This window comes from Haplochromis burtoni, unplaced genomic scaffold, assembly GCF_018398535.1.
Source record: "Haplochromis burtoni strain Fernald_Lab_line unplaced genomic scaffold, NCSU_Asbu1 Contig_404, whole genome shotgun sequence".
In the NCBI taxonomy this organism is placed as follows: domain Eukaryota; kingdom Metazoa; phylum Chordata; class Actinopteri; order Cichliformes; family Cichlidae; genus Haplochromis; species Haplochromis burtoni.
In genome coordinates this window covers 480,100-492,226 of record NW_024582765.1, presented here as the reverse complement: position 1 = coordinate 492,226, position 12,127 = coordinate 480,100, and the positions used below count along the sequence as shown (strand labels likewise).

General features: G+C 45.5%; 2 protein-coding genes across 5 annotated transcripts in view; one reads left to right on the top strand and one right to left on the bottom strand.

Annotated features, from left to right (window-relative positions):
• The window catches only part of pogza (pogo transposable element derived with ZNF domain a), a 47,156-nt gene extending 44,591 nt beyond the window's left edge, over positions 1–2,565 (bottom strand). The window contains exons 1-4 of one of the 4 annotated variants that reach the window (XM_042212984.1): positions 2,152–2,565; positions 1,081–1,191; positions 402–508; positions 256–316 (exon numbers count right to left, since the gene is read on the bottom strand). In XM_042212984.1, the coding sequence (XP_042068918.1) occupies positions 256–316; positions 402–508; positions 1,081–1,180 (268 nt within the window). In that variant the 5' untranslated portion in view covers positions 1,181–1,191; positions 2,152–2,565. The remainder of the gene's footprint in view (positions 1–255; positions 317–401; positions 509–1,080; positions 1,192–2,151) is intronic. The other 3 variants (XM_042212983.1, XM_042212986.1, XM_042212985.1) reach the window with 3 other exon arrangements.
• A 665-nt stretch (positions 2,566–3,230) lies between these two features.
• vps45 (vacuolar protein sorting 45 homolog) overlaps positions 3,231–12,127 on the top strand; it is a 19,380-nt gene continuing 10,483 nt past the window's right edge. Inside the window, exons 1-14 of the mRNA XM_005944966.3 lie at positions 3,231–3,476; positions 3,596–3,730; positions 3,817–3,877; positions 4,292–4,371; positions 5,403–5,471; positions 5,557–5,694; positions 5,934–6,044; positions 6,143–6,277; positions 6,510–6,623; positions 9,090–9,257; positions 9,399–9,557; positions 11,131–11,238; positions 11,409–11,530; positions 11,604–11,735. Coding sequence (XP_005945028.2) covers positions 3,384–3,476; positions 3,596–3,730; positions 3,817–3,877; positions 4,292–4,371; positions 5,403–5,471; positions 5,557–5,694; positions 5,934–6,044; positions 6,143–6,277; positions 6,510–6,623; positions 9,090–9,257; positions 9,399–9,557; positions 11,131–11,238; positions 11,409–11,530; positions 11,604–11,735 — 1,625 coding nt within the window. The 5' untranslated portion in view covers positions 3,231–3,383. The remainder of the gene's footprint in view (positions 3,477–3,595; positions 3,731–3,816; positions 3,878–4,291; positions 4,372–5,402; positions 5,472–5,556; positions 5,695–5,933; positions 6,045–6,142; positions 6,278–6,509; positions 6,624–9,089; positions 9,258–9,398; positions 9,558–11,130; positions 11,239–11,408; positions 11,531–11,603; positions 11,736–12,127) is intronic.

Here is a 12,127-nt window from a genome sequence, read left to right as displayed (position 1 = left end):
AGCCGCTCTATCACGTGAGCACACTGCTGCGACGTGCTGCGGTTATGAGCAGAGTTACGCCGTGTCGCAGGTTTTGTGAGGTGCTTGTGTGATATTTAATGGATCGGATTACATCTTTTATTTCTCTCTGATATCCGATCCAGTAATTTAGGTCAGTATCGGACCGATACCGATACGTAATATCGGATCGGTCCATCTCTAGTATGAACAAAGATATTAATGAAGTACTTCTACTTGAAAGTGTTTGGGACTGACCTCCAGGCAGCAGGGGGACCAGCTGACCGTTGACCCTGAAGCTTAGAGAAGCACCTGCAGACTGAACACATCACATGTTTGAAATGTTGCAGATGATCTATAATCAACAACCAGCAGTCGATCTATAATCAAAAATCAACCAGTACCTCCATTGCGCTGCTGTCTGTGAGGGGCCCGCAGCTGTTCTCTGCATTAGGCTGGACTGGGAGAGGGATGATATGGACTGGTGGGGGGTCAGCGTCCTCCTGCAGACCTGAACACGACACACACACTTAATCAGCTGACTGTCTGATCACAACAATCAGCCAATTTGAATTTAAGAGGAAACTCTACGGTCACTTTGCTTTTATCAGGTGCTGAACTTTACCCAAATGCTAACAGCTTCCTACTGAAATCCTATAGACTCAATCGTATTTGGTCTATTTGATCTGAAGGCCTTACTGATGTTAAATTCCAAAGCTTTTGGCTTTTGGGTGAAGGCCGCGTCCGTGGTGCCACATTAGTGGACTAATCATCACAATTGGTGCGAGACTTACTCGTCATTTAAAGGGGACATGAGACGCTACATATATAAAGACTAATTTACGTCATGGAATAAAATGTCATCATTGCTGGTCCTTCGGACCTCTGCAGAAAGAGTAGGAGGGTGTAAAGTTTTTAAGCAGCCTCTAAAATCTTTGCGCTTCCCTGATGAGCATCATTAATAAATACAGATTCTTAGACACGGCCGTTAGTTAAGTGAATTGAGATAATGGAAGGATAACCTGCATATGCTGAATTCATTTCATTGTAAAGAATTGTTTGTTTGGGGTTTTTTTTTTTAACCTTCATCATCCTTTTCTTGCAGGACCTCTTCCTCCTCTTCATTACATTTCATCTCCTGGTCAGCTGTGCCTCCTGCTGGCCTCTCCACCTCTGTCGTCATCTCCTTGCCTGCTGGAAGGACACACCTGTGAGACAAACCTGCACAAAAACTAGAGGCTCCAGCTAGCAGCTAGAACCACCTCCGTCAGTGTGCACCCATCGGCCAAACATGCCTCTAAAAAATGCAAATATTAAGCATTAATCCAATTTGAACAGGTGAGTTATAAAAACATTCACCAGGTACAGTTGTTCTGAACAGGGAAATTATCTATAGAGACCTCCTTTTTAATACAGTCTAATAAATCAACTCTGCAATTCAAACAGGACATCAGTCAAAATAAGCTTTATAAAAGCATTTCACAGGGGTTCCTAACAAAGAGCATGTGGCTAATTATACCAATGTTATTTTTGAACAAAAAAAGGAAATCTCAAACTAAAATTATTTCCTTCTGGCTTAAATCTTCAAAAACTAATTTTAAAAAGCTAATTCAAAGCTCAACGAGTTTAGTGTTGCAGCTCTACACAGATCTGAACCTTTTTCATTCATAAATATGTCAGCTGCTCTGTATGAGCATTCTGCTAGTGGCTATCTCAAAGTTAGCAGTGCCAACTTCATCAATAAGGAGCTCGTATTAATATTTTATTTTCAACAACAAAGATTTCATTAGTAGCTGATAAAGGGAGTAGCTCAAAGTTGTTATAGGTGACCTTAAACTCTATTAGAAGCAACAGAGCTTAAAAAACGTTAATACATTTAGTTCATGAGCAAGTTTCAAAACTCAATTAAAACACATTCAGTAACCACAGCTGCAGCTTAGCATGCTAAAGCTCAACAACGTGTCACTTACTGATTTCTAACTACTAAAAGTTGAGTGATAAAAACAAATCTATACACCATTATCTTTCCCTACAGTCTCTCCACACTGCAGCTTAGCATTGAGCTAACTATGCTAACTAGCCGAGCTGCTAACTCAGAGACTTCAATAACTCTGGATGACATCCATTGAAAAAGTATACCAACCAGACGCTTACCTTATCCGGACATTTAATGTGCAAAACAATTATATATTCCGTTAAAATTCCGCCTGTGAACAGTGTGCTTTTCTTTTAGGAATAAAATGAATAATGTGTGGTCTTCACATACACGTTGGAGATGTCGTTTGCTCCTGCCAGCACAACCGTATCCCTCCGCCAACAACCTCCCGTTTGCGCTGCTGTTACGGGACTACATTCAGACGGAGCGGAGTGATACCTCTCCGTGGGGCTCACAGCAGCTGTTTTGATATGTGGCTTATTAAATGTTTTCTTCCTCGTAACCGGATGTTTTTGCTTATCGACGATAAATACGCTCAGTTTAAGCACCACACTCTGCCAGTTTAAGTAGAGTTCAGCGCTATGTCGGCACGCTAACAGTTGTGGCATGCTTCTTATCTTTGGCATGCTAATGCTAAGCTAATTATTAGCAACACAGAATTAATCAGTTTGGGACTGTTTTTATTTACAGAGTCTATAAACTCTGATTAAAGACATGAACGGCGACCATCAAAGGCTCTAATGTAACAGCTCCGGAATCTACCTACCTAAACTTTCCAGCTTTCCAAAGTGTTAGGATGGTGTGGCGATTTCTAACACAACAACCAACAAAATGTAAAAAGAAATCAGTAAATATATTTACATATATATTTACATGCAAATAATATACATGTTAACGAAGACTAGTATTTGTTGTTGTTGTTTTTGGTATAAATAAAGCATTTCACGAGTGGAATTGTGTAATTTACGTTTTTCCATTTTAAAATTCTGACTGAAGGATGTTATTCTACGTCAGCCTAAAAGGCAATATCAACGTGCATTATTATTATTATTACTATTGTTATTATTATTATTATTATTAACAGTTTTTTTTTTCCAAACTTTATTGAAATTGCAAAATGAACAGCCAGTCATTCCAGTTCAGCCTAAATAGTAGACATACATGGCAAACAAAAGCAACAATATATAGTACAATGGAACAAGAAGGACAAATAAATTATTATTATTATTATTACTATTGTTATTATTATTATTATTAACAGTTTAGAAAAATCTCTCAGAACCCGATGACGCAAGCAGAGTGCGTGCGGCACGTGACGTCAGGGACCCGGAAGGAAGTTTGCTCCAGTGTTGTTATAGCAGCTCCGCAGGTAAAGAGACGAAAAAACCCTCTCTGCAGCCGCTGCTCTTTGTTTATTTGTTTTTGTTTGTGGTCTCTGAGTGTCGCCATCATGAATGTGACGCTCGCGGTGAAGCAGTACATCTCCAAGATGATCGAGATCAGCGGGCCCGGGATGAAGGTGCTGCTCATGGACAAGGAGACGGTGAGGACCGACCCAGGACTGTTAGCGGTGCTGGTGCTCAGCAGTGTTTACAGCAACGTTACTGTGTGTGTGTGTGTGTGTGTGTGTGTGTGTGTGTGTGTGTGTGTGTGTGTGTTCAGACCAGTATAGTGAGCGTGGTGTACACTCAGTCTGAGATCCTGCAGAAGGAGGTTTACCTGTTTGAGCGGATTGACTCTCAGAACAGGGATAACATGAAGCACCTTAAAGCCATCTGCTTCTTGCGGCCCACCAAGGTACAAACCGCCCTCTGAGTAACTCTGTGTGTGTCTGTGTGTGAGGTAACACCATCTGCAACTGTGTGTTTGTGTGCTTGCTGCAGGAGAATGTGGAGCACCTGATCCAGGAGCTGAGGAGGCCCAAGTACAGCGTCTACTTCATCTGTAAGTTTCCACAGTGACAGTTAGGGCTGGAGTGAGAGGAGAACAGGGTTGCTGGTTTGACACTCGTCGTCCTCGGACAGTTCAAACATAGTTCGGAAGCTAAGATACACAACTTTGCTGCAGAATCCTAGAGATCAGCGATCTTATCAGAAAATTCGTTATACACATTGAAGAGGGGCTGCTAAAAGCGAATCCTGCTGCTTTTAACGACGCCAGTCTGATTAAACAGGGTGACACTGTCATCAAATGTGAGGTATCTTCCACTTACAGCTGTGGACTGGTCAGCTGAACAGATATCAGAGATTTCTTCTCTGGAGTTTGGTTTGGGGCAGAAGTTTGTTTGTACCTGAAGTCCATCAACTGACTGCTCTGTGTCTGTGTGTGTGTGTGTGTGTGTCTGTGTGTGTGTTTCAGACTTTAGCAACGTGATCAGTAAGAGTGAGATCAAGGCCTTGGCTGAGGCTGATGAACAGGAAGTGGTGGCTGAAGTCCAGGTGAGTGTCAGGACCTCCGAGGAAGCGTGGGGGTTTAATATTTCTACATGATGTAAGATCTCTCTGTCAGTCATGGCGGCTCATTCTTAGCTGAACTTGACTCTGCCAAAATACATCTTAACAACATTAATATAATAATATTAGTCCAGGGTCTTTTTCTGTCTTCACCTCCTTGTTGCAGAGAGAGGTCAGCTGATGCTGCAGGGTTAAATCTTTGTGTCATCTTCTCATTGTTTCAGTTTCATTAACCAGCATGAATCCTGTGAGCTCGACCGTTTGCTCTGTCGGGTTGTTCTTTTCAACTAATTATGAGGTTTGAGTCAAAGGAGCAACTGAGCGTGAGATCAGGAGCAGAAAAACAGCTGTTGGTGTTTCCATCTCATCAGTGAACGTAGTGATTTGGGTAACGGTGGCACGTTTGTGATTTTTAGGCTGGATCCAGTTAACCGTGATTCACGTCTGACATGTGGAAACCTTCAAGCTTTGGACAGATCATTATTTCACTGATTAAACATTTCCTCTAATAATACAACAAATACTTGTTTATAATCAGAGTTTAAGTTGACTAGAGCTGAAAGTGTTCCTCTGTGACGCCTTCATTTGATGACATCAGTAACATGTAGCCCAACATGCTACGGTTATGTATGTAATATGAAAGAATTCCTTGCTATTAACATCCAGCTTGGCCTGCATGACCATCAGTGCTACATCATCATTTCTCCAAGTGTCAGGTGAGATGCTGACAGTCACAAATGGAGGAGGAGCTTACTATGGCGGTTTGGTCGGGCCGAGCTGTTTGATCAAATTTAATTTTAAAGCAGACACAGAACAAAACTGTGCCGAGGTCTGAGAATTCATAGGATGTCCTGGCAAGCTGTCGTCCTGCCCACGTGAGCATCACGAGGACAAACTCGGCGCCATGTTTGCTGTGAACACAGTCCTAACCGTTTACACACCTGAGTGACATCATCAAAACCAAAGTAGCAGAAGTATAGCTTACTGTGTGTGTGTGTGTGTGTGTGTGTCTGCAGGAGTTCTACGGAGACTTCATCGCTGTGAATCCTCACCTGTTCTCTCTGAACCTGCAGGGAGTCACTCGGGTAAGAACCACATGGACCTCAGCTGTCAGAGCTCCGCCCTAAAAAGCTCCACATGCTGCATTCACATCACCTGTGTGTGTTTTAGGGGCGGAGCTGGGAACCCTCTATGTTGGCACGCTGCACTCAGGGACTGACCTCCGTCCTGCTTGCTCTGAAGAAATGTCCGATGATCCGCTACCAGTTGTCCTCAGACATGTCCAAGCGGCTCGCGGAGAGCGTCAAGGTTTCCACAGCAACATCATCACACACGTCATCACACACTCACTGAAAAGTGCTTTTAATGCCACTACAGGTTATTTTAGCACCGAGTGTCCTGTTGGCTGGTCAAAGATGATGTCAGCTCTGTGCTGTAACCTGAGCACTTGGGTTTAAGCACTTGAGCCTCAAGCTGTTAACACTTTTACTCAAGTAATACTCTGAAGAATAAAAGTACTACTCAGTATTTTATTTGTTTGTTGTCAGCAAATCATCACGAAGGAGTACGAGCTGTTTGACTTCAGGAAGACTGAAGTTCCTCCTCTGCTGCTTATCCTGGACCGCAGCGACGATGCCATCACGCCGTTGCTCAATCAGGTGACCGCTCGCTGTCCTCTGTGACATCATTTTGCACTTTTAATAATTCTGTCATCTTTCACACGTGTGCGTGTTTACGAGCTTTCGCTGTGTTGCAGTGGACATACCAGGCGATGGTCCACGAGCTGCTTGGCCTCAACAACAACAGGATCGACCTGTCCAGAGTGCCCGGGATCAGCAAAGACCTGAGAGAGGTGGTCCTGTCAGCTGAGAATGACGAGTTCTACGCCAACGTGAGTCTCACACAGCAGCACATCTGCTCACATCTGTCAGCATCTGTGCTCAGCGTTAATAGGATTGAAACGAGTGACAGAAACAAGCTGCGCTCGTCATGTTGGTAGGTTTCTAGCAGACTTTAAAAATGTGATGTTTCAGCTGCCCCTTCAGTCCAGGTTACAATGGTAACTCTCAGAGCAGAAACGAGTCCTAGCAGTCACTAACCTCGCTCTCTCGTCTCCTCGTTAGAACCTGTACCTGAACTTTGGAGAGATTGGCACCAACATAAAGAACCTGATGGAGGATTTCCAAAAGAAAAAGCCAAAAGGACAACAGAAGCTGGAGTCCATCTCAGACATGAAGGTCAGGCTCCAGCCGGGGCTCAGCTTGTTTACTGATACAAGTTTAAAGGTTTTACTACACGAACATCGACCCCAGCGCTGGAAATGTGAGTTCCTCTGCAGTCCAGAGGCTTCAGCAGGGAGTCAGTCCCCTTAGACTCCTGTGTTAAAATGCAGAAATAATCATGTTTACAGCCTGATACACAACTGGTTTGGCCTCTGTAGTTAATTTCCCCGTCATAGCAACTGCTGAAAAATGTTGGAATGCTCCCTCTGGATTGGAGGATGGAGGTCGCCACAAGCAAGAGAGTTGAAATGATGGGGAGGTGGAGTGTGAATCGGGCCAGCAAGTTGGTGTCAGCAGGAATGTGGGCGTTGTATCGGACTGTCGTGGTGAAGAGAGAGGTGGCCAAAGTTCTTGATTTACCAGTCCGCCTACATTCCAGCCCTCAGCTGTGGTCATGAAATCTGAAAGGCAGCTGAAATGAGGTTCCTGTGCAGGGTTGCTGAGCTCAGCCTTACAGATCGAGTAACTCTTGTGTGTTAAAAGGAGCCAGCTGAGGTGGTTTGGGTATCTGATTAGGATGCCTCCATGGCACCGTCCGTTGGAGGCGTTCTGGGCACAGGGAGGAGATCCCAGGGTAGACACAAAAACCCCTTGACTAGCCTCAGAAGGCCTCGTAGCTCCCAGGAGGGAAAGTGTGAGGCGGGGGGAGGATGTCTGTAAGAACCTGCTTACCCACCGTGACTCTGCTTCAGAAGAGGATCTCCAAAAGTTGACTCTGTTCATCTGGACGCAGCGTTTTGTGGGAGAAACGTTTCGTCATCATCAGGTGACGTCTTCAGTCTCAGCTGACTGCAGGTTTCAATCTTAGAAACAGTGCATCTGCATAATGACTGAAACCAGCCACTGAAGGAACAATGGGCTGGGAGGTCAGGTCCTTCATCGTAATTATGCAAATTCTCATGGCCACTGATCAAAGCCCTGATGGAAATCTCACAGTCTAAGAAGGCTAACCTGCCACTTTTCATATCCTCCCTGATGAATTTGATGAGTTAATGTGATCTGTGAATTGTGGAACGTCCTGAGATTGGATTTTCACCCAGGTGTCATCCACATACCTGAACCAATGGCTTGGTGGTGTTCCAGGGTAGGATAGCAAAGCCCTCTTTTCCACTTCTTCCATGTACAAATTGGCCACGATGGGTGAAACTGGGGAGCCCATGGCACACCCATGTTTCTGCCTGTAGAACTGACCCTTGCATGTGAAGTAGGTGGAATGAAGACACAGTTCAAACACACTTGGTCGATGCTGACGGTGATCCTGTAGTCTCTTACGGACTACCTCCAACGCTTCTGTGACTGGGATGCAAGTGAAGAGAGATGTAACGTCGTACGAGACCAACAGTCAGCTGAGACTGAAGACGTCACCTGATGATGACGAAACGTTTCTCCCACAAACGCTACGTCCAGAACAGAATCAACTTTTGGAGATTTACTTACCTGGATGATTGAGCATCAAGACATTCAGAAGAGGATGGTTGGACGGATGAAATTGAATGGATAACAACCGTAAGGCTTAAAGATCGCGTTGTTGGGGCGTGGCCCAGAAACGTGCATTTCCTAACTTGTGATTTGGAGTCTCCTGTGTTTAAGACTTTTATTTGTACTCATCACCCAGTGAGTCGCTGAGGTTGACGTATTTAAAAAGTTATCCAGTCAGGGCCAACAGGGTGGATGAGATGTGACCCGAGGTCCCTAAATCTGGTTTTATGGACCACAGATGTGTCCGTCTGTGCACAGAAGTCAGACAGCAGAGCAGTTTTCCCTCACCCGAGATGCGCTCCCTGCAGCCCTCCTGACTGCTGGTTGTTGGAATCAGATGACGTGAGCTGCTGGATGTTGATTGGCTGACAAATGGGCCGGAATAGAGCAGGGAGAGTTCCCTTGGAATGGGAGAACCGTCCCGCTTTAGCGGGATCACACTCCTCAGCCTCTATGCCAGGGTGATGGAGAGGAGAGCCCATCTGTTAGCCGAACCTTGGATTCAGGGGGAGCAATGTGCTTTTCATCCTGGTCAGGGAACGCTGGATGAGCTTATGAGTGTCCGTTTTTCCTTCCCAACGTTGCCGAAGTGTTGCTCATAGGGGGTCATATGATTGTTGGGTTTTTCTCTCTATGTGATATTGTAGGGTCTACCTTACAGTATAAAGTGCCCTGAGGCGACTGTTGCTTTTGTAATTTGACGCTTTATAAATAAAATATAATTAAACTGAATGTTGGGCGTGTCCCTGGGAAGAGGGCTCAGGCCAGACCCAGGAAGGCCTGGGCTTCTGTGCTCAAACTGCTGGACCTGGAGCAGAAAATGGATGGAAGGAAAACTTTTACATTTATTTTTTCTTGTATTTGTGGAATGTTCGAATGTTTTAATTATGTGATGCTTTGTAAAAAATGTTGATGATTTGTGTCCTTTGTCACCCACTGTAGGCATTTGTAGATAACTACCCCCAGTTTAAGAAGATGTCGGGGACCGTGTCCAAACATGTGACGGTGGTGGGCGAGCTGTCCCGACTAGTGTCGGAGCGGCAGCTGATGGAGGTGTCGGAGGTGGAGCAGGAGTTGGCCTGTCAGAATGACCACTCGAGCGCTCAGCAGGTAAATGTCAGCTGTTCCGTCCTCCTGAGCTTCACGGGTTTTTTGAATGTGTCATAAATGAAGGTCATTCTGGATGCGTTGTGTTGACTTCCTGTCTTCCTTTCCTGCTTGTTTGGGCCATAACACAATATCTTCTTTCAGAATGTGCGGCGACTGCTGCAAAATCCACGCGTGTCTGAGCTGGACGCCGTGCGCCTCGTCATGCTCTACGCTCTGAGGTACGAGCGCCACAGCAGCAGCATCCTGTCATCTCTGATGGACGAGCTGAGCAGAAGAGGAGTGTCTGAGCGTCACCGCAGGGTAACAGACAGCTCTCCAAACGCTCGTGCTAGGATAAAGGCTCGTACTTGACAAAGCGTCTGTCTACAGAGGGGCGTTAGACAGGCCTGTCTGCTTTCTCCCTCACTTCCTGTCATTTTTATCGAGCCACTAGTGGCAGCAATCTGACCAAACGTGGATGTTAAAGGAGTTCATTATGCTGACGATGTGTTTCCTTAGGAACTCACGAACCTCAATATAAAGACGATCACACTTATAAGTTCTCATCCATGTCAGATGTTCTGTCTCTGAGTTGTAAATACCACCAGCAGTCAGGTAACATCGGATATCCAGGTATAAATGTTTCCACCAGGCTCTCAGACCTGGTTGATCATAGAACAAGCATTATGTGTTCAAGCAAAAATCTCTCCTCTGCCCTTCATAAGCTCCAGTATTAAGCATCATAACTGCTTTAAAAGCCATAAACACCCGCTGACCGCCTGGTAGGTGCTTACTTATCCCAGGTAAACTAACAGCCATTGGGAACAATCAGATCATTGTGGCATGAAAAGGGATAAAAAATACAAGATGTTTATTTCATTTAAAGAAGTTGTAAATTTCGAGAATATCAGCAGCTGCAAGCGATAATACAGGAAAACTTTAACTACAATCAGCTGAATGGAGAAATACCTACTTGGGGAACAAAATGTTGAAATGTCTGTGCCCCCCGAGGGTTAACAACAATGTCTAAGCTATTTTTTGAAATTGATGAGCCAGTTTTCCTCCCAACTGTAACGTAGGAGCAAAATCTTTCCATCAATCCAGATCCAAACATCTGGACACGAATATGCTGAAACGTCTTCACAATGACACGTCTGACTGCTTCCCTCGGGGGCGGAGAGTAGGTGTGTAGGTGGGGGGGGGGCCTGGGTGCTCGCACACACACACACACACCGTCATACAACACATAACTCGCACACAGGATGTTGGGCCATTCACACGGCTTTCGTGGCTGTACTGCGCAGTAGCCCTCCCCTCCTTTTTAATTGAACTGGGACTACTGGGGGGTCCACAGCTCGACTAACACGTCCAGTGTTGCTATTTTCACAGCTGTTACAATAAAGTTTAATGTCCATTAAAAAAACAGATTAACAAGGTTTAGTTGAGTTAGGTGTTAGCATGACTTGACTCGCTGGTTTCTATGTAAAGATGATGATTAAAATGTAGACCTGTGCTAAAACCTTGGGTGTAAATGACACATGGTTAGCCTGGGGCAGACAGATATGCACAGGGATGAGGCTGAGGGTTGTTCTCAAGGAAAGTTCAAGTTCAAAGACCCCGACAGGCAGAGACAAAACCTCGAGATATTCCATCGTATCCGTACCGATACGTTGCTGTGTGGTTTGCATTACTTGCTCTGATAATAAGTCAGCCCAGGAGTCCGTGCTTTCTGAAGCATTCAAACACAGAGTGTGTCTGTGGCGTGTGGAGGTTAAAAACGTGCTTTTTCATGCACAGTGCTGATTAAAAACCTGGCTGAGCGTGATGGCTGAAAAGATGAGGGCCGTGTTTTGTGAGAGCAGTAAAGCTCATGCTTTCCCTTCTCTTCGTTCAGATGGTTCAGGCTGCGGTGGAGTACGGTGGGAAGAGAATCAGAGGAAGTGACCTCATCACACCCACAGACGCGGTCTCCATCACCAAACAGTTTTTCAAAGGACTAAAGGTACAAACAAACACACAGAACCTCTTCAGCACAAACGGTTCGTGTTAAATGTCGTCAGTTATTTTATGAATCAGGTTTAGACTGTGGCTTTTTTTTTCTATTGTGTGTGTGTGTGTGTGTGTGTGTGTGTGTGTGTGTGTGTGTGTGTGTGTGTGTGTGTGTGTTGTCAGGGTGTGGAGAACGTGTACACTCAGCATCAGCCTCTGCTTCACGACACGCTGGACCAGATGATCAAAGGGCGACTCAAGGACAGCCAGTTTCCTTACCTGGGAGCGAGCAGCCTCAGAGACAGGTAGCACTCACCTGAGAGACTCAGACACAGAGAAGAGGTGCTGACGTGATTCACACCTGTGGATCTGTTTCAGGCCTCAGGACATCCTGGTGTTTATGATCGGAGGGGCCACGTATGAAGAAGCTCTGACTGTTTACAATCTGAACCGCAGCACACCTGGAGTCCGGATCGTGCTGGGAGGAAGCAACATCCACAACACCAAGAGGTCACTCACACTCACACACACACTCACACACACACTCACACACACACACACACACTCACACACACACTCACACACACACACACTCACACACACACTCGTGCTGAAACTGTGGACTTTTCGACCCATTTCCACCTTTGACCTTTGCTTTCAGTTCCTGCTACAGCCGCTGGCGGTGGCTCGACTGAAACTCGAGGAACGTCTCCCACCGTCCTTTTCGATATTTGTGTATGTGAGGCGAGCGAGGTGAGGCGCTGTCCGGGCTCGGCGAGCAGCACTGCGCCGCTGCTGCCCTACATTCCTCACTAATTGTATAATTGGAGACACACACACACACACACACACACACACACACACACACACACACACACACACACACACACACACACACACAC